The 26591-nt window shown below is 38.7% G+C and overlaps 1 protein-coding gene across 2 annotated transcripts; it reads right to left on the bottom strand.

Annotated features, from left to right (window-relative positions):
* Positions 1–994: 994 nt before the first annotated feature.
* ap1g1 (adaptor related protein complex 1 subunit gamma 1) lies at positions 995–25822 on the bottom strand. 2 transcript variants are annotated; one of them, XM_079467998.1, is made up of 23 exons: positions 25677–25822; positions 15708–15911; positions 15469–15593; positions 13164–13305; positions 12971–13067; positions 12715–12791; positions 11720–11815; positions 11452–11532; positions 11255–11353; positions 11059–11114; positions 10721–10834; positions 10475–10615; positions 8975–9029; positions 5484–5606; positions 5237–5326; positions 5017–5141; positions 4816–4920; positions 4594–4735; positions 4341–4467; positions 3737–3838; positions 3485–3645; positions 2108–2206; positions 995–1812 (listed from the first exon to the last, which is right to left on the bottom strand). In XM_079467998.1, exons 2-23 carry the CDS (start codon positions 15906–15908, stop codon positions 1711–1713), a joined length of 2460 nt encoding a protein of 819 aa, XP_079324124.1. In that variant the 5' UTR covers positions 15909–15911; positions 25677–25822; the 3' UTR covers positions 995–1710. The 2 variants fall into 2 exon arrangements, with proteins under 2 accessions (XP_079324124.1, XP_079324125.1); XM_079467999.1 differs by lacking the exon at positions 25677–25822 and adding an exon at positions 25234–25659.
* Positions 25823–26591: the final 769 nt, after the last annotated feature.

The following is a 26591-nucleotide window of genomic DNA, read 5'->3' as shown; positions in this document are numbered from 1 at the left end:
AGGTGACTCGAGAGCGTGTCAATGATTCGATGAAACAGTCATAGAGAGGAAAAAAGAATGTGAGGTATATTCGGGTTAATGTTACTAACTGCCTTTGGAAGCTTCGAGAAGAGAAAGCCTGGGACCCACACATACACACAATCTAACACACGTCAACAGTACGCACTTTTAAGACGCCCTTAAGTGAAATGACAGCAACAAAAAAAAGTCCTCTACCCATCAGAATTCACGTTCTTCCTGTATAACTGTTCGTCATCTGAGGGTTTTCTCGAAACCGACTGACAAAAGGCACATTGCTTTAAATCAGGCAATAATTCTGTACTTCAAATCACTGCAGAGAAAAAACTAAGTCAAACAAATGAAAACAATTCAGTGCATAAAACTACATTCACGAAGGCCTTATTTTCATAGTCTATACAGCATCCACGCTGATGTAACCTCACACCTGCAACACTACACTGGTTGGCCACTATCATTCCTAATTTAGTGAGAAATTTATTTAAATTACATTGATCTACTAACATTTTTAACATGTCGCCATCCTTAAGGTTTAGTGTATGCTATTTTTAATCTATATATTGTTATATCTCCGATCATTTATTCTGTGAGTAGAGGCTAACAAAATGATACCAAATTAAGTTTTTTTTTTTGGGGGGGTGGTGTCCAGCTTAGATGATCCAAAACTATAGATTTTTGTACAGCTGAAAAGGGATCTAAACTGAACAAACAGTAACAAGCAAAATCTTCTCTCAAAATCTCTCAGTGACTTCATATAGTTCACCTCAAATGGAGGTGCTTCATAAGAACATTGTCAACGACATTTATAAGCAGTCCTGCTTAAAAACGATAATTCCAACAAGCAAGCTAAGAGCTGTATTAACTTGCCTAATCGTGATGAATCATGTGATGAAGGTCAAGCACTTACGGTCAGGTCTGGCAGGAAATGAGCCAAATAATGTGTGAAATATGGTTTAGCCACAACATGTCTCGTATCTGGAGCATTCATCTGATATACTTTATTACAGGACATTAGATCAGTAGAGAGACAACCTTTTAGGAAAATTAAGAAATGCCATGTACAATGACAATTTAAGGCGCCGTCACAACCCATTTCACTCTTGATTCTGAAATGCTTAAGGTGCAAATGTTCAGACTTTGCCATTCATTCAGAGTTCAATCTTTTTTTTCTTAAAATACACCAAACCCATTAACAAGATTAAAAACATGAAAAACAAAATCAAACGAAAGACAAATCAAACAACGGCTCATACCAAACAGCTCTTCCTAAAGTGGCCACGAGCGACGGTTTCCATGTACGGACCCTCGGGTGGCAGGGTGAGGTGACTGATCTGTGGGAGTGCACTATATTAAAAGTGTGAGTGAGAGTGCACGATGCTTAAGTGCATGTGTGAGTATGGACATGTCGCACTAACCCCAAAGCAGAGAAAAAAACAGACGGGCAAAATAAGTGTAGATATGTTTTCAAAGATTTGTGATTTTGCTTCATCATTGTCGCTGTAATCATCATCATCATCATCATCATCTTCATACCAACAGCTCTCGACTGTGTCGGGAAGATTCCACTGCTTCCCATGCAACCCCAAGGCAGCAATCTGTGGTGATGTCACGGGGATCATTTGGGAATGGGGAGGGGCCATCTTTCCCATAGTTCCCTTGCTGGGGGTCTTTAAGATTATGAGGGGTAGCAAATCACTGCCAGGACTGAGGGGGGAAATTGTTGACCTCTGCCAGGTCTTGAACAGGAGAGCCTTTGTGGGTGTATGTCAGCTTGATCCGCATTCGCAACTGTTGCTGAAATAAAAGGAGGAAGTCAAGCATGTGCAAAATTCACATATGCAATTATATAGAACGGTCACCAAAACCCCTGAGATGTGACAGTTTTTCTCTAAATATTTATAAATGGCTAAAACTGATCATCTGTAGGAATTACTTCCAAGCAGTAAACAACTTCAGAGCAAAAGCAAACATAATAAGCTTTCATTAAATTTCCCTTAAAAGCTGTTTTCCAAAAATATAATCTGCTTGAGGTCTTACAACTACTGAAAAAAGAAGAGGAGCATGATCTGTGCCCATAGTTATGTCTTACCTTCTGTGGGTTGAGAACCCTGATGACCTGCGTGACGCTTCCCTGGTTGAGTGCTGGAACAACATTACTGCTGGGGGAAAGAAGCTGCAGCTGGAATGTCTGAAACATACAAAAATATTCTTATATTAGTTGTGTGCTTGTGAGAAAGTGTGACGTACTTCCTTATTGTCTTGAAACTTGCGTTTTATAAGCCTGCCAGTGGGAAACAATGGAGATGGTGTTGCGAGAGCATGCTCAAAACACCATTAAAACATGAATATTTTCACACGTGAAAATTATTTCGCATTTTCTGTTGGAGTTGACGGGTCTTCTTTTGCGCAACTATAACAGCACAGAGACTTAAGTTACCAGTAACTTACATCCACAGTGTGAAAGTCCGTTGAAATTCGTACATGGCATAGACCACAAATTCGTGTTATTAAAAGCAGATGTGAATCACAGTCAAAATGACAGTATTTTCTTCAGTTAATTTTGAACGTAATCAAACTGACTGAAGCAAACTTTGTGTTAAAGGGTTTTAATGCACACCCTCCAGCCAATCAGAATCCAGTATTCAAACAGATCATGGTATAATAAATATTAACTAGCCAGTCAAAACAGCAAACTCGTCTCGCTAGCAATACGACTGCCATTAGCTATAGTGGCACACAGGAATTCTAAACACAAAGAGCTCAAAGATTGCAGCACCCACGTTTTCGCAAAAAAAAGGTGGATATTAGAAAGTTTTTTTTAAATGACATCACATCTGGTTAGGACACAGAGTTTAGCAAATATCTGCCAAGAAAACTTTACAGATGCTGGATGGATCTAGAATGTGAATAAATAATAATCGTCCTGTATATTTGTTCATGTCCAGATAATTAAGAGATGCTGGCGAGGCAGTGATAAAAAGGAAAAAGGGATATACACCATCCAGCTCATTCTTTGCGCAACGTTCAATATATAACCCGAGACCCACAGACCAGACAGTAGAATTACACGCAAAGCACATTTGATAACGGTTTAATTCTGGCTACAGTAAGACTGATGGCAGAAAGCCAAACTGAAAGGAAAAAACTTCTGCAAGATCACAATATTTTATCTCTGTAACGGAGACTTGCCCCATGTTCATAAACTGTTCATTTGTTACTTTCTTAATGTTTATTCATTATGTAAAGACCTGATTCATTTATCTTTTTTCATTTCTTCTGATTAAAAGAGTTTTAATAAAAGTCCTGTGCACCCATATTATGTGTGCATGTACAAATGGCAAATAAGGTTTCAGTTCAATTCAAAAATCATCAATATAAAAATCAAACTATCAATGATAAACACAAAAATAATAAAAAATAGTTTTTCTTGCGATCTCTAACCGATAACCGATGAAACTGAACGTACCTTTGGTACTGCAGCTTGGAACACAAAGTCCGTCATGTCAGCCTCAGTGGGGTTAGAGGCATGGATGGTGATAACTGCAATATTGGGATTAGGGTTTGACCGCTCAAACGTGAACTCTATTTTCAGGCCATTTTTGTTGTATGCCGTCATTGGTGGAATGCCTGCGAAGGAGAAACAAATATATTATTGGAACTGTCCCATTTTACGAAGCTCCTGAGGCAGCAACCGTTAGGATGAAACACATGAGCTCACCCGCTGCAATGTCATTGAAGAGGGGTTGCGAGGTAAGACCATCCAAAAGGAAAGGGGGCTGCGACACAGGTAAAGATGGAGCAGGGGTGGGGGTTGGAGCACCTATAGAATGAGAGGAAAATTGGGAATTTAATGCTTAGTTCTCCCAAATATGAGAAGACTGTCCATTACTCACAGCCATGTCATCACAAAGCCATGCCTCTTTCCCACTCAATACAAAGCGAAATGTTTACTCTTTGAATCTAAAGTGAATAGGGGAACATTATAAAAGAAGATCATGCATTTTTACTCTAATCCGTGTTTAGCTTTATACAATGTAGCTTTGCTACATGCACAGACTGCATTTAAAGTCGTTCCCTGACAATCTTATTTTTTGCTGCGGCTGTCAAATGTGAGATGTATTATGTTTCTGTGTTTGAAACAATATCAAGGCGCGTAAAAATGACAGAAAACCATGTTTCGAGGTCTTGTGACAAAACTAAACCAAGTCTGTCAGTGTTTACATGGTAAAATAGGAACGGCAGGATGACAGCAGCCTTACGGGAGAAACAGGGTGCGTACTTAGTACAAAGCTACAGAGGTTTAGGAAAGCGTGCAGGCTGACCTGTCAGAGAGAGATCTCCCAGCAAGTCCAGCAATTCCCCTCCAGCTGACGCAGGCTTTGTGTTAACAGTCGTCTGGATAACAGGTACCACATCATTACCTCCGAGCAAGTCTAATAAATCATTTGCCTGCGACACAGTAAACATACACAGAGCATTAGCATAAATGTTCAACTGCAGCTAAAATCCTCCTTATCTGCTCAACCATACAGTAGACAATCTTTTACAACAATCTCATTCCTCCAGCAGTCTCACCTGATTGGCTGGCTGAGTGATGTTGGGCAGATGCTTCGTGTCTGGTATAGACGGTTCTGTTTCCCCATTGGTCTGCACAATCTCTGTCGGGCCGTTAGCGGCGGTTTTCTCCATGATAGGCATTCGCTCTAATAATGCAGGTCTTCGTGCAGGAAAAAAGTCAGTGAGTGGCTATAAAGGTAAAGGCTAAACTAGGCGTAGAGTTATGGCCTGAGAACTTACCTCATGTGGTCATATTTTTTGAAAAGTGCATTGTATTCCACAGCTCTCTGCTGCAGCTCCACGTCTATGCTGCTGCCGTATATCGACACCACTTTTTTGATTCGACTGTAGGTTACGACGAAAGAAAATTGAAAGATTACGAGGATGCCAGGACAAATTTCTTTCGGAAAATGTTCAGAGAGTCAGAGCAGATATGCTTACTTCACACTGCTGAACCGGGTGGACAGCTTCATGATAGCAGTCAGAGAATAACCTCTCGTGACAGGGGTGGACAAGTTAGAGACAAGAAGACCTTCTAAAACATCAAGGACCTCATCTTCTGTAACCTGCGAGGAGAAGAAATTTGCATGATGCATTTATTCCACCTTAAAAACACGCACACATATTTTAGTGTTTATGAAGGGCCTACATAAGGCCTTACTTGAATAGGCTCCTCTTCTTCACACTGGCCTGAGACCAACAGGTCTCCATATTCTCCTATGCACCAGGATGCCACCTGTACTAGAGGTTGCTTTTAGAAAAACAGTTCAATTATATTAGTTCAACCAACTATTAAAATAAGTACAAAATATTGTTTCTAAACACCATTGACTATAAACGTCATTGCGCATGAGGTAAGGCTGGGCAACAAAAATATGACATCACTGCAGCATTAAGTTGACTCTTACCTGTGACACGTCATCCAGCAGGGCTTTGTAGAGTCTCTGTACAGTGTAGGCATGCATCTCTACACTGTTTGTAATAAGTTGAATGAGGTTGGGCACAGAGTCGTCCCGGACATAACTCCCCGCCTATAAAAACAGATCAATCAAAACGTCTTTCAGAAGGGCATATTAGATGACCAAATGAGGCACATAAGCCAATATATATACATATACAGTAGGTAGTCAAACAGAATGCTCTCTACCGCCGCGGTTCGAACAGGGCGGCAGTTAACAAACATTAACATGTGAAGCTAGTTCATGAAATTTGCACCTTCAGTACTTAATCACATTGATATTCACAGTAGGTACATGTGGTTAATTCATAATTACAAGGAGGCAACACATTAAAGATTGAAACGAGAGTTATTCACATTTATATTACAAAAAAGCGATATAGGCGGAGCATTGAGCCAATTGCAGGACATAGTAAAGCAATCATTAAATCTTTAGAACAAAAATCATTAGAACAAACGTGTTATGAACACAGAGGTTCATATAAGGATCATATTTTTCTGCCAGTCCAACGAGACTGAATATGCCTGACAGTAAAAAGAACACAATATTATAATAAAAAAAATAACCGTGCACTCTCTTTTCTGTCCTTATACCAACAAACTGTTGAACCGTTTGATCGTTCATTAAAAAGTCCCATAACCAAAGTTTAATACGTCCCTATTTGCGGGTAAGCTTTTATATATAATAATCTAATTTCCACCACAGCGCCATCACAATGAAGTTCAATATTCAATTTTATAATAACATTAAACAGTCTTTATTTAACATATCTCCAAGTAAAACGAAAGAGTAGACATTTTGAACGGACAAGAGCACGTGCGTGTAAAGCCAATGCGGGCAGAACCTTTGATGTAATAATCGTTTTCAAAGTGAACAAATGTTTTTGTAAGCTCATTTACACAGATTACCATGAACGATCATTACACTTAAAATATGCGTCAGTGAAAACCATATACAGATCACACTGATCACGCAAGAGTTGTCAATACAAGATAATAGTGGAGAGTAGCCTCCTCGCCGGCGTTGACCGTTTGGTGGTTTGAGGCTCACTCGGAGAGGGTGTAAGTCCGGTGCTAAACCAGAAATGAATAAAACTTCTCAGTTGACGGGGACTGGGAGAGGTGTGAATGTCTCGCTTTAAGAACAGAGTTAAGAACTAATGTCTTACCTGCAGGGTGACAAATAAACGTAACACTGATAAGAAACTTAACTCCAAACATAAATAAAACGTATTTTTCAAAATCGAAATGCACGTAACATTAAATTATTTGAATATTACATTTGACATATTAAAACACTGTAATGACCTCTCGTTTAAATGACAAACAATTTAATGTTTGCACTTTATAAAGTAATTAAGCTAAAATCCCTGTTTACATTTCAATCTATTTTTAAATATGCTACTTTTCAAGCACCTCTTGAGCTTTCGCTGTAGTGCTATAGGGTGATTTCTTCCTGAGATTGATGGAGGTTGTGTGAGCAGTAACAAAGAGCTGAATATTAAAAGGCATTCTGGGTTCAGATACTGGAAAGTATAGCCTGGCAACATTCATTTCTAAAAATCGCTGTCAAATTCACAATTGAACAACATTTTTCCGATCATTAATTAAACCTGGTATTAAATATAGCATACAAATAGTTTCCTTTTAAAGGCTGCTTCGTGTGAATTGTGAGAGCGCCGCCTCACATTGACCCTTGCAAGTCATTCAAGAACTGAATTATTTCGCCACGTAGCAGTTTTAAAATGTATTCCAAATAAGCTGAGCTACAAAACAAACAGACCGTTTCTGATGTTTTGGCTGACGATGTGAAAAATATTCACAAAGTAAGAAACCAGCCAAAGTAGCAAGTTTCATGCCTCGCACCGCCCTAACCTCATTTTGCTTGGTCGATTTAATATTATGATCAGTTTTAACTTGTGATAAGAAGAATGAGGCATCAAACAAAGAAATAAATAAACAATGTTTCTTCAATGTTTATTTAACCTGTGGTTCCGGTGGCTATCCAATGATCTCATCACGTCCTGCTTGATGAATATACTTCATGCTTTCATTTGGTAAACTGGACAGTTTCATTTTTAATGTGTTGATATGTTTTGACAGACTACGCTTTCAGGACAAAACAATTTGTGAACGGGGCATGTCTCTGAACGCGTACTTGCTGGGGCTGTCACATTTAAAAGAACTTTAAAAAGCCTGACATTATGAAAAGCCTATGCAGAGACATTTCTTGATTTATGACAACATATCCCCAATGTATGTGAATGTAGCCAACCAATATGTATACGTGAATGTTTATAACTTAATCCTGGGTTAACATCGGAGAAAACCAGCTTGGTTTACAGTGGTATTTATTCCACATGGGGGATATATGCTGATAATCCAATGCTATTATAGAGCACATTCGGTTTTAAATGAAATAAAGTTGAGTTTTGCCATTTTTTATGAATGGCAAAATGCATTGCAATACACACAAGCAAACATGCACAGAGTTTTGCACAGGCACTCTGATCTCACTCGCTGTATTTCTCAATTTGCACAAAACACAGAGCGAATACAAACATTAAGGCTCTGCATGCAACCCAGAATTAAATGAAAACACTCACTATATATTGAAAATGATATAGCATTGATTGAATGCATAAAGCAAATTTAAAATGTAATCCCTTGTTGAAGGAAATTATGTATTTATGACTAGTATTAAATATAATTATTAGTGCTAGGGATTTAAGTTCTTGTAACTTTGATATTGTAGACAGCCTTTGTCTTTTACGCCTAAAAGTATTAAATCTTGCCCGTCTGCTGAGTGAGTTAATGAGTTTGAAGCGTCAACTCGCGCTGAGTGAAGATCTGTGAATAGACTGCCACTCAGCGGTAAACAAGAGTTTACACACATTAAAGAGGTGGCGGAAGGCTCATTCAGGTTGAGTATCTACTGTATATGTCGCACATGCTACAAATAAAATCGTGCTAAGAATGAGTCTGTGCTAAGAATACATTTAATAGTTTGGCAGGTGCATTAGACTGTACCGCTTGTTTGTGTGAAGTGCGTTTGTCGTTGTGCTTGTTCGTATGACACCTGCACTTGTGTATTTTCCAAAGATGATAACAGACTTGTGCTACAACTGTTTGGCCTGTAATACAAAACTTTAAACCGGTGCAATGTGCAAAAAAGGTTAACTTTTTGTTATAACATTCAGATACGGTAGAACGCCAATTCTATATACCACGCCTGTGTGCCACACTGTACAGCATCTGCTAAATTGAACTGTTTCTCATTTTTCCATTTCTCTCTGCTTTAAGTCTCCCCAACCGGAAACTGCCTAGGCAGTGATTTCACAATCACAATGGGTGTGAAACACGGAAGTCACACCCATTGTGATTGTGAAATTGTTGAAGAAAAATTTAAAGCGGAATGTTGTGATATGATAAGTTCTTTACCGTTGTCAGAACCCTCATAATGGTGTCTATGTGCCATCTTTTGGAAGGGGCGTACCTGCAACAGACAAGATATTAAATCCACAAGGCAAGATCACTCAGATCCTCAGTGTACAAATTAACATATTAGATGGAAAATCCTTTTTTTGGTGCTGTCAGATAAGAGGTATCAACAATGCAGGTTCTGTCGATGGATCACTCTCTTTTATCATCACACAGCATCTACTCACTTTACAGAAATTATTTAAAAAAAGAAATTCTACAGTAGTCAACAAAAAAGTGCAATATATTCTAAGTGTTCAGGCTTGATTATGGTCTCGAACATTTCAGGCGTTACTTAACTCAACTTGTATTAATATAGTGCTCGTTACAATTTTCATTGTAACAAAGCAGCTTTACATGAAAACATGTTAACTATAAGCAATAGATTAAATTTATAAAAATAGAAAAATGCAATTGTATATACCAGGGATGCAAACTCATCAGTGTGAAAACAGGTGACAATGATGACATATATATATATATATATATATATATATATATATATCATATATTAGTCATAGTTTATATAAAGTTGTATTACAATAATTATTACAATTCTATTTCATATTATTCAGTGCACATAATCAGAATAGTCCATGGTCTGCTAAAAGTGTCTAGGATAGACAACCACGTGAAGAGATAATTTGCAAAACCAGATATTCATTTTCATAAATCATGGTTTTATTGTGTTATCGTGTTTTTACTGTGTTACTTATGAGTTTTTGTTTTGTTTTATTACTTCTTCAAAACAATCCAGAGGTTGCGCTGTAACAAATACATTAGGTGTGATACTATCTGCAATGTTGTACTTAAAACCAAAAGCAACACTCACATGTGTACAGAATGTTGGACAAGAAATGTGGCGTTGCATTGTGGCGTCTATGAACGCTTGTAGACGGTCACATTATACAGTAGCGCAGCTATGGTGTAGATAGATCGGCTGTGCAAAACATTATGAAGCAGTTAGCCATCAGCAGTGCATCATTAGCACATTTAACGTTACAGGGAGTCACGGGTGACGTGACAGACAACTACTTGTCCAGTACGATTGCGTTTACACATCAGGGCTAGTGCGTTAATGCACTTAACCCATATTATGTTTCTTGGGTCTGTGCCATTCCGTTCAAGGCAAACAAACCAGTGCGCCTTTTTAATGTTGCTTAGTGACGGTTATGTTGAAGTCAGGCAGAAATGCGCAGTTGAATTGCTGCGTAATTCGACAACATCTAATATTGATTCATGAATTGAGTATGTGCGCTAAATCTGCGCAGCAATCAGAACACACAAACTGGCTAGTGATTTGACATCGTTACCACGACACCTGGACATGATTCTCAATTAAATTCACTGCAACCCAAAGACTCACAGATCCCCCCTCACCCCATTTTCAAAAACTCATCGGCTCTACACGAATCACAATAATGACCCATTTTATCAATCAAAATAAACACAGCGCCTTACTTCTCAGCAGCCAGGAAGATCCCTGACGCACAATCGGCTTTGAAATCAGGGTCACAGGAGTCCAGGAAATACAGAAGCTCTTTCATCATGCCCCGGATGTTGTTACCGTTGACCAGGGCAAAGCTCAGCTCCATTGCACGCCTGTGGAAGGACATCAAGGATTGCGGTAGTTTAGGAAACCGTACTTATCGCCTTATGCGCCCCTTATTTATGATAAGATTAAAATGCTGCCGGGTAATAAATCACCTTTTAATGGACACATCAAGGTCTTTCAAGCAGTCTACGATAGTGCTACGATGCCTCTGCACAGCATTGTGGTCTGTCTGAACCGTCTTCAGTAGAGATGTCAACGCCACATATCTGAGTAGATAAGAGTATTAATGTCAAGGCTCCGTTATTTTTACAATCAAGTCTAGTATGCTATTTCAATCAACAGTAAAGCTGTCGTCAGAGACAACGAGATCATCATTTGTCACTCAGTTGATGGATCACTCAAGGTCTTCATCACTGAACAGCAATAAACTGCCTTCTCACAGCTAATCAAGCATACTTTGGTCAACAGTGTCACAGAGAAAACAACATACCTAATGTTTTTGTCATTGTTGAGAAGAAACCGTCCCAGGATATTAATGGCCAAAACCTAGATAATAACAAAAACACATTTTACTATGTTTGAATCCATTCAAACAAGATATTTAGGTGTATGAGTTTTCGAACAAAACATTTCCGACAAAGTTTCCTGATCAGTGAAACAGCACTGTCATTCTGCGCAATACTCACCCTTAGTCCACTCTCTGATTTGATATCCATAATAGTAAGAACGGTTTCATAGAGGATAGCGTTGCCTACGTTTTTACTTGTCTCTGTGTTTGTTGCAACCTATTAAATAAACAATTAGGACAAAATTAACCCTATAGGTAAAATGTGAAGGCATAATGCAAATCTGGTGCTAACGCGGATCCAATCATTCCGCTTACCTGTGCAAGAATGTCATTCATAGCTTCACTAGAATCGTCATCGCCCTTTCCCAGAATTCTCAGTAGCCTCAATATCCGCACCTTAAAAATGTCAAGAGATACAGTGTTGAGCTTTTGGATATAAATAATCTCATATGGAAAACAAATAGATCGACTCTTTAGGACCACTCTAAAAATCTATTGCTTGAATCCAACTAAAAAAATGAACTGAATTCAACTATAAAAACGCGACACTGGTTGCAGTGTTAAATAAAGCTATCAAACTGACCTGCAGGAAAGGGTCACTGATGCCAGACACATCATGCTCAGGGGAGTAGCCTGACATGATCAGGTTCTTTAGGATTCGTACCAGCTGTGGAACCAGCTAGAAAATACCAGAGGAGGAAAAACAGAGTGTCAGCAGGGTCCCTGTTTATGCACAGAGAGAAGGTTAAGCACCTTTCAAAACACTGAGGCACCCTGAGTTGATCATCTTCCAATAGATTTTCTGAATAGATTCATACTGATTCAGAAAGCAAAATTTGCACTTATAGTAACCCTAAATTACATTATCAGTTTTGAACCAGTCTCAATTTATCTTAAAGCCCCCACTATAATGTACATATTGGAAAAACACAACCCAAAAGTGACCACATGAAAGTGAATTTTTAAAAATAATAAGTACACGCAGGACAAGTGAAAATGTATGCGAGGTCTACAAAATCCTGTATCCGGTAAATACAATTAAGTGACAATTTCAAAAATAACAGTACGTCAAAACAAAATTTGGACTACAACTACAGAGAACAAGGTGATGAGTCTTTATGAGCATGCACCAGCTATGAAACCAGAATGTCCTCTTACCTTCTCATTCTAACACAATGCAGGAATTGTAACAAAGACAAATGACAGAAAAAATATGAAGTAGATGTTAGGGGGAGTTGGAAAAAGAGTCAACTTTCAGCAAAGAGCTTAACATAATGCTACGGTTATGAGCATGAGAGGTGGGCGTGCTGGCACGGTAGATCAGGCTGAGGTGGGAGGAGTAGAAGCAGATATACAGAGTGGAGAACCTTTACTCATCTCCCTGTGAGATAAACACACATGCAGCTAATCGCAGGACAAGGATCCAGATTTCAGTAAGTACTAGATTCTCATTTCAGCAGTCATTTTCAAAGCTATCAGTACAGAGATAAGAGAGTTTTTGACTCTCTGTGTTTGATGTGGTGCACATACAGTTTCATGCGACTTTTGAAACTCTATGCATGAATGGTTGCTGCGTACCTTCCTGAAGTGAGTAAGCATGTCCAGACTTCGCTCACACATTTCAGTGAGCAGAACGACAGACGTATGGAGAACGCCTGCAGAAAACACACTTTTAATGTCACTCGCTGAGCAAGCCAACACAAATGTGTTATGCAACGAAAATGAACAACAAACGGATACATGCTCAATGCTAAATACTTAAATATACATTGCATCATTTCTACAAAGTGACAAACAGAGCAATACGGAAAAGGTTAAAGGGCGGAGCTCTCACCATGGTTTTTCTCGCTCAGCAGGTTCTTTGTTGCCGGCAGAAACATCTCCATCAGCTCTGGGACCTTGCGGATGACGTGGACAGCACACAGCGCTGCCTGAGGGGAAAATGCTTGTGTCAAAAAAAATATTACACCTTCAGAGCTCAACGTCCAACTGGACACCGGGCTCAGCTGTGAAGCAGCATAAAATACCTTTTTCCTTAGATAGGAGTTGGACGTTTTAAGGAGCTTCTCCACTTCTCCAGCCAAGTCACGGCACATTTCGGAAGAGCCCATGCAGCCCAGGGTGCACAAGGCCAGTCCCTGCACATACTGCGTGCTGTGGTTCAGATCACTGCAATAAACCCAGACAGTTTATAAATTAACAGAGGGAGTACAAAACCAGCAATATTTTCTCAACTGGTGGGTCTCAAACAATAAATGGCAAGTGGGTGTCAAGCTTTCGGTCTTTCAAAGGGTGGAAGATTTCTGCTGTTGTCAAATGCTGCACATTTAGGGAATACTCACATTTAGCACGGTTGCTCTCAACTGTGCCCGAGCGTGATTGAGCCCCACTGCCCTGCGCTTACATTGTACTTTACCATCCGCTTTCATCATTACGATGCGACTGCTTTGAAGTAAACAAACAAAGCAATCTCTCTCAGCACAACGGAATCAATGGCTTATTAAGTGTATTTAACTTAATGCGTGCACTGCGCAGATCAATCTGCTTATTATATCATAGTCATACGAGAGCGATATGAGAATAAACGGCTCATTATAATTTTAAATCACCCTTGATAACTTTATTATCATAAAGCTGATAGTTACACACAGTGTTACATTATGTTTGACAAACCTAACATGTGAATTAGATTTGGTCACGGTGACGCATGCCTGTACGTAATTTGCATTTTTGGTATAAAGTATCCCTTTAACAAAGTACTCAGCAATGAAAAGAAGATCAGTCATACGCTTATATATGACTTTTTTCATCTTATCTAAAAAACACCCATATTTGCCGGACACAACACTGTCCCATACAGTGTTACACAACTGGAAATTACTCTGTCGACTCTGGCATCCCAAAAGCTTACTGGCACAATCTTGTGCAACTAGCGAATTGTGAGCACTCACACTAGTCAATTGAACCAGGCTGTGTGTGTCAAACGCACTCGGGCCCGGTTCAATTAGGACAATGAGAGTTAATCCTTAATCAAACTATGCAGCATGTCAGTCAAAAAACTTTTAATTTATATGAAGCTATCAAAAATAGATTTACATTTAAATGCAAATACATTTAGAAACCAACAATGTCTATCCTCCTTTTTCATTCTTCTATTAAGCATGTTAAAAACCTTTTCAGTTCACATTTCTACCTAAACAACTTACCTGTTGGGTCTCAAGGTGTGACAGAAAATGTCTGATTTAAAGCTGCAGTCTGAAACATGTCATCTGAACATGTACGATAGCTGGTGCTTTTTCTTTTGACTACATGAAACAAATACTTATATCATGATAGTGACGTCTTGCCTGTTAATAAACAGCGGAATAAAATGTCAACCCGAAAGAGATTTTTCTATTCCGTGTATTCCGCAGAATGTAAATAAGTAGGTGTGGTTAACTCGACGCTCAGCGCATGTTGGGTGTTATTATAAAGAAATCATGTGAATTAATTCACAACAAAACAAATACTCTTACCGGCACTTTCTCTCTCACCCGCAGTGTAGTGGTGCAGTGATCTGCGCGTGCATATATAAAAGTCAGGTCGCTTTGTAAAGCTGTTAATAGTTTAATAAAGTTTAACTTTAGACGAGCTGAGGCGAAACTTGCGTTGAAATGCTTTAAACGTGACGCGCTGATCCTCGGAGTGCGAAGACAAGCACGAGAATAAACAAACCTAAAGACAGAGAGTCGCGACACACTAAAAGTGCGCATCTAATAGAGAGTGAAGAGCGACGAAGACCCCGTGAACACCAGTTTATAACACCAGTTATATAGTGTATTTCAATGAACTGTAATAAATTAATTCAATCAATCTAAGAAAATTAAGTATGCGATATAGAATTAAGATAGGATATTGTTACCGTGAAATATATCATTACCGTGAAATAAAACTATTCATTCAGTAAAATAGATTTTTGGTCATTCCGCCCACCCCTACAGTTCATGCAATCTTTTCAGCAACCAATTATAAATCATTATTATAAGCTTACCGCTGTGAATCAGGGTATCATTATGAACACTGATCTAAGTTTTTACTCAATACTTGATTTCTGATTATTTTTACCCCAAGATGATCACGGATTGCCGCTTTAAATCTATTCAAGGACAATAGATGGAACACAAATATTTAAAACCGTCCACAAACAACTGTCATATTAAACTCATTTCGTTGCACTGTACTTGTATGTGTGTAATGACAATAAATTGAATCCAATCCAATCCAAAACCGAAGCCCACCAGACAGGCAATTGTGGCTTATAAAACGTCTAAATAAAATCCCCTGCACACTTACTTCTTAATGCAGTTTGTCATTAATAGATGGACGTCCTGCCTTTCGTCCAGCAGCAGCATGGCTCCTAGGTATCCTATCCTCTTGTCTGTGAACTTCTGCGATGCAATCAATTTCAGGCACTCCAGCTGAAAAATAACATTTCACCCGTCAAACAACGAAAGAGTCTCGAGCCCTTCTGGCAGACCATTAACAAACTCCACCCTGAAGCTCCGTTTTCTATATAAAGTTTGATAACTAACCTGTCCAAAATGTGCTGGGTATCCCAACATGTGCATATAAAGCAGCTTGGCCACATTCCTACAGCGGAATGTGTTGTCCTCTTCTCTAAAGGATGACCTAATGGCAGCACATTCTTTCTGGATCATCTCGCGCTCCTCTGCCTGGGTTCGAGCCGTCCGGATTGTCCGGATCAGCTCCCGCAGTCTGATCGGAGCTGGCATCCTCTGAAATAAATGCACAATGTCAGCCAGCGTAGTGTCACAGGAGTGCTAATAAATATGCTACAAGGATAAATGAAGATTTATTTTAGGCTTACACTAGCCAAATCACACAAGAGATTAAATAAAAGGAAGATACAAAATCACGGTTTAATGCTTCACTTAAAGACAAGAGACGAAAATCATTAAGCACTAGAAAACTATTCTTTTGAAAAACGGGCTTAAAAATAATAGCAGTCACAGAAATGTAAAAATACATATAAAATACATCTACAGTGGATAGATCTTCATTTTGGGCCTGTTCTTGTTATAATTCTCCAGCTGCAACTATCTATGTACATCATTGGGGAACAGATTTAATGGACAGAGTACACATCCAAATGAACCATTGCTATATTAATGAGGGCAAAGTAGACAAATCACTGTACTGCAAAATGAATTTCAAGCACAACACCCCGGAGTGCTCCCTTGATCTATCTTCTCGCAGAGCTCTAAAAATCCCAAAGGATGCCAAGTATCTCATAACCCCCTAGCATGTGTAACAATCTTTTCCACGGAGGCAACTAGTATGAAGAAATGTCGACATGCAAATATACATATTCAGCGCACATCAGCCAATGTGATTCACCTATGAAATTCCATTCCTTCAACAGACGTGAGCACTAAGGTTTCAATCCACTGGAGGCTGATTAAAAATTAAAGGTGATCACACAAAGAGGTAAGATTACACGGCTGCCTATTTACACTCAGCGGCATGGGCTTATGTCTACAAACTCGACACAAACCCAACACTAATACAGACATGCATTTGGATCAATACTATGTCAACTGAATACACCAAGATGGCTTGCATATAGGGAGTGCACGGAGAAGAGAAAGGAAATAGGAGCCAGACTCACACCAGCCACACAAAACGGCACATATCTTCAGCTCATAAACGCTGAGATGGAGTTGGATATTAGCAGTGAAGGAGTGAAACTGTATGGCTCATAAAGACAGAAGGCTAATTTATCAAATGTCTCTCTGGGTTATGCTAGGAATGTGCAATAAGAGTCACAGTGAGAAGACATCGCTTTTATAAGAATAGTCATTCAACTGTTAATTTTGCCCACTTTCAACAGAGTGCACGTAAAAAATGATCAATCTGACTTGAGTAAGTGCTATGAAACAAACACTGGAAGGAAGAGACCAAAATGTGTGTTTAAGTCAGAAGACTTTAATTTACCTGCATGTACAAAATAAATAACTCCGATCACAAAAACTCGAAATGCTAATATTAAAACTACTAATGAACAGTCCTTGTGGTACTTGAAACAAACTTGAACTACTCACTGATTCAATAGTCCAGTAAACGGTTCTTTCAGGGGTGTGCGTTAACTTTTTCCTTTAGGTTTTGTAGCACAGGCCAAACAGTCGCAGCACAAGTATAAAACGTATGTTATATTAGAAGAGATATACACATTAAACATATTTGTATGTTATAACATAAATAGGCAGGTAACGGACGAGGAGATTAATGTTACATTTGGGTAATTTAGGGCAATATAATTTAGCTTTTCCCAAGATCCTTAATCCCATTTAAATTTTTCGGAGTCCTGTTTTACATTATTTTACAATACAATAATTCTATGTTTGTCCACATACTGTAGTATACTATTACATCATGTAAAATTCCTCCTTTTGCAGATACAACAGTGTTTTGACAAATTTTATATATTAAATATTAGTTATTATATTACATATTAGTAAATATAAGTATACTCTATTAAATTGTTGTATTTTAGCACTGAATTGATAAAATATTAACACTACAGTAAATATTATAATACAATACAGAGTTTTAAATATGAATGTTTACTAAGTCAATCGATTGATTGGCCATCAGATTAATCGGGCCGACTTTGGGGATTTTTTAGTTAATCGGCATCGGCTGATTGTCGCAAATCAGGCAGGTGCATCTTGCTGCAAACACATTACCACCGACAACTTGGTTGGTACTTGGTATTAAGATGCATTTTGGTCGATCTTTTATGAAAGGGACGAAATAAGTGGTGCACACAATTTACAAATGAACGTGACCGGGGCAGATAAACAGATATGCAATACAATACACTTAATTGTTCCCTTGGGAAAATTTGTATGGGCTTAGTGAATGCTGCATTTCCAAATCACACAAGGACACCATATGTAGGTAAATAAATACACAGTAGGTTAATATGTAAAGAAAATGTATCAGTCACATAAACTCGCCTTAAAAATCTAGACATGGGAACAGAACATACGGACAGGCATCATACTGCACAGCTCCACAGGCCAGTACTATTGCCCATATAACACGCTGAACACGAAGTGTGTGTTAGAAATCTGAAATGGAGAGAAAACATTCTGCTTGCTTGGTACGTTTTTGGTCTTTAAACCAAACTTTTAAATCTTCGGCCAAAGTTTAAATCCTGACTTGTTGTTTCCCCTCATTTACGCATTATGTCCGTAGGCGGTCTTTTGTGGCTGTTTAAATGCATTCAACCACAAGAGCTTCTACTTTCCTGTCAGGCTAGAAAAAGGTTTAAAGCTAAATATAACTGAAAACGCAGTTATGAGCAGGAGGCTGCAACACCAGTGATTTTTTTATTTTTGTTTTAACTTAGATAATGAATGACTTTGACTAATAGCAGTCTGCCAACAAACAAAAAATATAAGGCATGCTTCAGAACAGTTTGAGAAGGTGCTTGAACTATTGAAATGTTGTCAGCCAGCGCCAACTATTTTTTACATTTAAAATGTGATGGCTCACAGTACATTTTCTGTAATTAATTTATAGACAAACAATAAATAAAACGAAAGAACAGAAACTCTGCTTTCAAACAAAAGAAACTGCATTCTTCTGGAATCTTCATTTTTATGTTTTATCACCCCTTAGATTACATTTACATTTAGGCATTTGGCAGACGCTTTTATCCAAAGCAATTTACATAGCATTATCCAGATTAAACAGCTGAGATCATTAAAATGTTTTGTTCAAAGACTCAAACATATCAAATATATACACGTTCTAGGTTCAGAGATTCTATACTTTTTCCAAAGGTGGGTTACAGCGCCACCTAGTGTACAACGGTAAAAACACCGATTGACGTAACTCGTCTTTGGCGGGGAAAGATTTAAAAGTTGAGCAATGCATTATTACTATGAATTAGACTGCTATCTTGCACTACTCATACATTTGAAGTTAACGGTGCTTATTTTAGAGCAGGGAAAACCCTTACTTTTATCACATTGAAGAGAAGATATTTTTAAGAAAAACACCTTTTGTGTTTCAGACAAACAAGAATGAATGAACACAGGTTCGGAACAACATTACAAAATGACAAAGTCTTCGTTAATTTTTAGCTAAACTATATATTAATTATGTGAATGTGATCAAATGTATGTATATGAATGTACTAAAAGAGAGGACAAAGGAGGTGACTGCAGACAGAGGACAGGGCATTCTTTAGATCAACAGTACAGAACTTTCACCCGCACTGGGATTAGCTCCTCAAAAGCTTTTCTCAGGTGTAGAACAGGTGAAGAATGTGTGGGGTCACCCAGAAATTAATTGCAAGGTGTAAATAGAACTAATCAGTGGTACTTTAAAGACAGAGGTTTACCGCACAAAGAAGATGCATTAGTTACACCAGGGAGGGGGCAACATCATGCATAGCACAAAGATCGCAAGTTCGCAACCAAAGCCTTTTCTCCATGGAGAGACGAGCTGCTTTTGGCTCACCATCACAGAGGAACCCTGCACATTTAATCTGTTAACATGCAGCACATAATTAGGATGCTCAAACAAGAGAGGACCTACAGTAATTACTGCTGAAAAAAGACATTCTCAGCATCTCTCTGCAAAACCTCACAAGCAGGGATATAGAAAAGTCTGTTTCATAAATCTTTAAGTCTATACATAAACAGTTAAAGACTAATATACAATGTCATTAACAAGTTATGGATTAAGTGAAAAAAGCAGTCGTAAAGGTATAGTTAACATAATTTACTCCCCCTTATGTAATTTCATACCTGTATAAATAACCTTGTTCTGATGAACACAGAGAAAGATATTTGGAAGAATGTTTGTAATGTCCTGTTCCTGGACATCATTGACTACCATAGTAGGAACAATTTTAAAGAAGGAATTAAAGGTGTCCAAGAACTCTTTGTTCGCCTACATTCTTCAAAATATATAATTTTGTGTTCAACAGAACAAAAATAATACAATATGTGTGTCCCATTATGGTAGTGGATGATGTCCAAGAACTGAAAATTGCTAACAGTCTTCCAAATATCTTTCTCTCTGTTCATTGGAACAAATACTTTTATACAGGTCTGAAACAACCTGAGGGTGATGGTGACATGTTTTTCATTTTTGGTGGAACTTTCCCTTAAGGAACAAAATAAATGTTACATCTGTTAACAGGTGCACAGACAGAAACGTATCCTTCGACATTTTTAAACACAGGCACTAGAGCATAATAACAGAAAATACACACTTAACACTAAATCAATTGTTCTTGCATCCGAGACACACTTAACCAGCACATTACTAGTGACTGTTTTAAAAGATCAGGTATCACACCCAGTTTCTGCCAATCTCATATTAATCTTGATTACCTATACAGTTGATTTGCATACATTGTATATTTCGAAGAGTGTTTAGTTTGATCACATTTATAAAAGATAGATACAGCTAGGGCTGAACACTTAATTGAAATCGAATTGCGACTTTAGATTTTGTGATTTGCTAATCGTAAGAGGCTGCGATGTGAAAAATATGAAGCCCGTCTGTTCCGCTTTGAGTGGCATTAAGAAGACCGCGAAAAAAAACTGCTTGTAGTACACAAGCGCGTCTCTGCCCTTTTAACAGGGTCAACTTTTTTAACAAGTTGACCATGTTAAGCATGAGAGGCCAGCATGTTTAACATTGTAAAGAAGTGCATGAAGCAAGAATGCATGAAACAGCATTAAATCCCCCATTTAATTTCAATAGGTTCCACCAATAAGTAACTATATTTGTATTGTGTCAGATGCCTTCACACAATTCAGCAAGTGTACCCGTTCATTCTGATTTTGGTCTTCTGCCAGTTTGATGAAAGGCAAGTGTTCTTCCTTTAAGGAAAGGATGCTTCATTTCTAAGTGCCTCTTCAGCTTATTTGGCAGGCACTATATTAGCATTAGCAAACTCCATGCAGATGACACAAGGACTAAGGGCAATCAACAGCCCCAGCTAGGTTGGAGCGATGTCTACCAAACTGGCATTGGTCGATGTCTACAGTCAAACAACAGGATTTAAAGTGACATCATCGTCTTCTTTAAAAAAAACTGTGGTGTTATAAAGTGAGTTGCGCCTAAGCGCAAGCTGAGTATTTATGAAATCAGATGTGTCACCTTTACACGCCTTTAGCCTTGTTCATATTTGTTTACATGAGATTTTCACCCACCGCACAGAAAAGCGAGAGTCAAGTGACGCAAGTGAAACATTTGTTGGAATCACAATGTGGGCTCAACTTCATTATGTCTGTCAGCAATCGGTGATGAGGATGGCATCGTCTATCGGCCCAACCCTAGATAAGCTAGTTTTTAGGATGCTCTCTATTGACTGCCTCTACATTTGTCGTTGTGGTTGTCTAGGGCTGTGACGGTGGCTGTTTTTTATTACAGTGGTGGTGCTGGGATAGGGGATATATTGAAATAAATGAGTATAAGCATCTGTTTGTTTCTTAGCGTGTACGTCAGTGAAAAAAACACTAACCATGTAAAACACTGAAATTAACATCTGTAAATAATGCTAACCTAGATAATATAAAAAGGTAAATAATGACTTTGTAAAGATGTAATGCTGATGCAAAATTGGGACCGTTATTAAATTTAGCTGATGTTGCAGAGATGCCATAACACTAAGCCTTTTAGGAAAACAAGCTGAACATTAAAAATAGAAAAAGAAAAAAATTCTGTGCATCAAATTAAAGAAAATGCTACATGATACTATGGTCGGAAAATAACTTCTGGGAAACAAAGAAATACGTATGATAGACATTAGAGGAACTGCAAGCAAATTCAAAGCCCCACAGCAGACCCAGAACTAGTTTGCATAGCTTTCCAATGCTTTTGTTTGCACCTCTTATCTCACAAACACCAAATATGGATCCAAAGCACGGGGAAGATGAAAGATACACTCAGATGTAAGGTTGGGCTAGATACCCCAAAAAAGTCAGCTCGAATTCCCATTACATCTCTTTACACTGAGCCACTCTTCCCATTTTCAAAACAGAAACACACAAAAGACGACTTTCCTCATCAAAAAAGCTGCTATAGAATGGAGAGGCTCAGAGACTACACATATTTGTAGGCTAACCTGGAATTGAGTGCCGTGCTGGTTCCCTTGACCGAAAGCCTATGCATTTTTCCCATAGACTTTTGGAGGATCACAAAAAATAAGCTCTGTAATTAGCAAAGGTTTATGATGTTTACATGTTTTGTCTATCAAGAAGATCTTTACAAATAAATTAACACAACATCTGTTACTTTTGAAGACGAAATACAATCGGCCGAATTAAAAAGCTAAAAAAGATGCTATTAACAGACTACACTTAAGGTTGCTCGATATCAACGTCACCACCACCAAGCCTCCAACAACTCTTTCAAACTTTATTAAAAATTTGTTCCTTGTAAGTAATTACTCTGTGAATGAATCCGCATATATGTTTTAAGAGATTTGTACCCATGTTGCATTATTTGTCTAAATTTTAACGTAGAAAGTACTCGATTTTAGCAACTTGTTAGCAACTGCCGTTTTTAGTAGGGCTTGAAAATGTTTGTTTTAAATTGTTTATTTATTGTTTAACACAAACCTTATTTTGGGAGATTTACTACAAACACTTTTTTAATAGACCATCATTTTGACTGACAAGCTCGTAAAATATCCTTCATAATCTATTATAACGTCACTATGGTGCAAGGTGGCGTTACATGGTGACGTGCGTTTACTCTCTGAACTTACTATATTTATTGCAACTGAATGACAAATAAAGCCGTTATTTATATATTTAACATAAAATGATAATTACAGATGTTCATATGTCCATTCAGTAACAAAGGCTGGTGCTTGTAAAAGGTGTTTTGTACTTGCTCGCATGTAAGATGCGGTTCGGTCATGAATGAGCTGCTTCTGCCGCTCACTGAGACATATTTCCACTCACTCAAAGATAACGTTTATTCAAAATGACGCTAGTTGCTTTTCTGAAGGAAAAACTCTGTTAACTGCGCGCCTTTGTGTGTGATGCCACGAAGGGATCTGTGACAGATTATTCTGCAGCGCAACTACGCTGACTGCGCACTCGTTATTCAAAACGGACCAGCCATTGTAAGCTAATAATTGGGGAAAGACACATCCCTTTGCGATCGTTTCAGGGCAGGGGTCATAGCCTACGATCAAGCTCCAATGATGAAAGGAAATGACAAAACGGGGAATTACAAATTGCCCTTATCGTAATCCGTCAAAATTACAGGCAGCCTTCAGATTTTGTCGTCACTGGTAAAAAAAGACCCATCAATAATACATTTTCGGTTAACGCAACCTCTGGTACCAGCCTAAATTCTACAGTAGATCAACATTCTCATCGTGACAACTAGTGATTCAGCATTAAGAATTGTGACATAAGGAATACCAAAGTAAAATGAATGAGGAACTTGGCTTCACAAGCATTAAAAAGCTCATAACTGCCATCCATGCCTTCTCACATCCAAGTCAATAAATTATGGAAGATGTTATGACACACCTTGACAGTAAGAGGAACTCTGGATTATAGCCGTACAATCTTAGCCTACACGAATTACAAAATGAATGAGTTAATCAAAACACATAAGCGCACTGCTAACAGTGTACAGTTCAATTCAGTGCTTGTACAACGGGGATTAAGGTGACCCTGGGTGGGGTGGTTCTACACCTCAAGAGCAGCTAAGGCTTTGTCAAAATGACCTTGAATAAAGTAGTCATGACTTTATGTCTAACTTCCAGGATATTAAGAGCAGTGTTTCAGTTTGTAGCCATAGGTGAGTCTCCTGCCAAAACCTAAATTGGAAAGACAGGTAATGTAAGAATGTTGGACTGGGGAATATATTCTGTTTATAATTGACAGCTGAAGAGCAGGAGTTTGCTGATACAGTCCACTTGAATTAATACATTTTTAACAACGTGGAATAAATGTGAACTCACTACAGCCCATAAAAACAATACAGTACAGTAGCAGGTACAACTTTATTTAAGCAACGTCCTAATCAGGGAAAGAAACATCAAGCATGTAACTTACTAGGTGTGTATCCTAACCATACCAGCAATAGAAATACGTATTATCAACTACGTTTAAATATAATTTTTCCTAATACTTTTGCAATCGCAAGAGCAAATACAAGCATACAAGGCAAAATATTATGATATCCCCACATCTACACCCAGATGGGTTTTACCTTACACCTGCCTCCAGAGTCAGCACAAGGAAGATGCTCATAGCAACCAATGAAATAGCAAAAAACGACACAACCCCCACAAGGAGGTGACTTTGAAACAAAGTTTCATTGAGAAGGGGTAGAGACACATTGATCCGTTTAGGAGACGGATACAGTGTGTTCATATTTTTCCAAATAAAATGCGACTCGTCAGCTCCAAAAGAATATATCATCATGTCAGCTCAGTGACAAGACACTTGTATTTTGTTTATTTGTAAAGAGGGAAACCACAAACAATCTACTAAAACTAGACCCATGAATGGAGAATGCAAATATGATCCAGAAGCCATGCAAACTGCAGCAGGGGTTGGGAGCACTGGCTTGGTACATGCTAACACACCGTCTGTCACTTCCTTTATTTCTGTAACCTTACTCCGTGATCACCAGGTTAAGATACCAACACCTTTCACCGTTTCCATTACAAATAATCAGCCGGCTGAAAATTCACGATGTTGGAGATGGTGTAAACTTGAAAGGAGCACAAAAGTCAGGTGACTAAACCAGCCTCGGCAAGTGACACACCAAACACCGTACACCTTACATTCTCGACTCCTAAATACTACCCTACATTTATCGATTTAACACTCCGACTGATGTGTTTTTAACACTGAAAGATGACGATTCAATGTTTTTAATATGCTGGCCCCCATCCCTTGCGCTACAACACAATATCGCGGTTAGGCTAAAGGAAAAACAGTGATGAAAAGCTAACGTTACATCCCCCTTCGATGAAAATGAAACAATTCAAGCACTTTTAACTCGTTGCTAGGCACTTTCACTTGCTTAAATTACCTTTAATAGAGCCAGAAACGACGGAGAATGCAGCGCTATCCGTTGCTAAATGACAGAAATCCAGTCAGGCCTCAAACGGAGCGTCGATCTGACGGAGGATTAAATGAGAACACATAAACGGCTCGCAGTGTACGGTATCCCAGCCGACACGTTCAGAAATGACGGTGTAACTAGGTTTTCGCGGCGGACACACCCGGTAGCGTCATATCACCGGTGGAAATACGGTGCGAGGGAGACTTTGACGCGCTCCCGAGCGAGCGGCGCCCGTTAGCGGTCGAGCCTGTGACAGCGTCCCGGTGCACGCGCGAGCCGCTTCAGCCAGCGAGCTCCACTTCCTATGCAGCCCAAAGTCAACCTCGCAAAACACGGCAACTTGACAGCTCCGAGCCCGCTACCGGCGAATAAAGTCTTTATATGTAGGGTTACAATAAAGTGTCACTCACCAGCCGTTATGATACCAGAAAACAAGTGCAATCTTCTCAGTCGACGGAAGGAGGAACGGAGCAGACATTCAAAATGGCGGCGGTGCCAGCCTCAGCACTTCTACCGCAGGCGGAAGGTTACACTATATACTGACGCTCACAACATCAAGGTGTAAGAAATGCGGATGTGAGAATTTGTGGATTAGATTTGCTGTAGATTTACAACTTCTGCAGTCATTTATTTCGCCAAAACTCAGCAGAACACAAAACAAAGCTTAACATAAATATTAACCTGTTAAGAACAAGTACAACAAAAAACAAAGAGAAAGAAATGAACACAAACAGTGTCCAATATGTGAATACAATTTGCTCTCGAAACTGGGAGTAACCTTTCAAGTTCCTTTCAATGTGATGTGTTTTGATTGATCCCTTATTGTTGTTTAGTACAGAGCAAAGTTATAAAACATATTTAAATCATATAATTTATAGGTCTTAAATTAGATTTAGAAGTAAACCTTCACAAATAGTCAAATATTTTCAGGCATCACCCATTAGAGTATGTATGTGGGAGACAACTGGCCAGCTTATGAATATTGCCACTGTGTATTTGCGTAACAAAGAATACAACGTAAGAAATATGTCATTAATGAATTTCATGAATTCAACGTGACGTAAAAAGGTGTTTGAGTAAACGGAACAAGTAGCCACCCGACTTAAAACCCAAGGTATGTTCACGTGAAAACACGCAATGCAGGTGCACATTCTTGCTTCGTATATAATGTAAACAAATAAGAAGCTGGTTGCTATATTTTGCCACGGGAGCTCCGTAGCGGATATACTTTTATTTCAATGCTGAGCTACGTGTCAGTTTGGCGGATGACTTGCCGAGAGAGCTGTGTGATGCGGTCTGCACCTCACCTCGTGGCAGTCAGTGAT

Source organism: Barbatula barbatula (genome assembly GCF_947034865.1).
Source record: "Barbatula barbatula genome assembly, chromosome: 1".
Lineage (NCBI taxonomy): Eukaryota > Metazoa > Chordata > Actinopteri > Cypriniformes > Nemacheilidae > Barbatula > Barbatula barbatula.
This window is presented reverse-complemented; position numbering and strand designations above follow the sequence as displayed.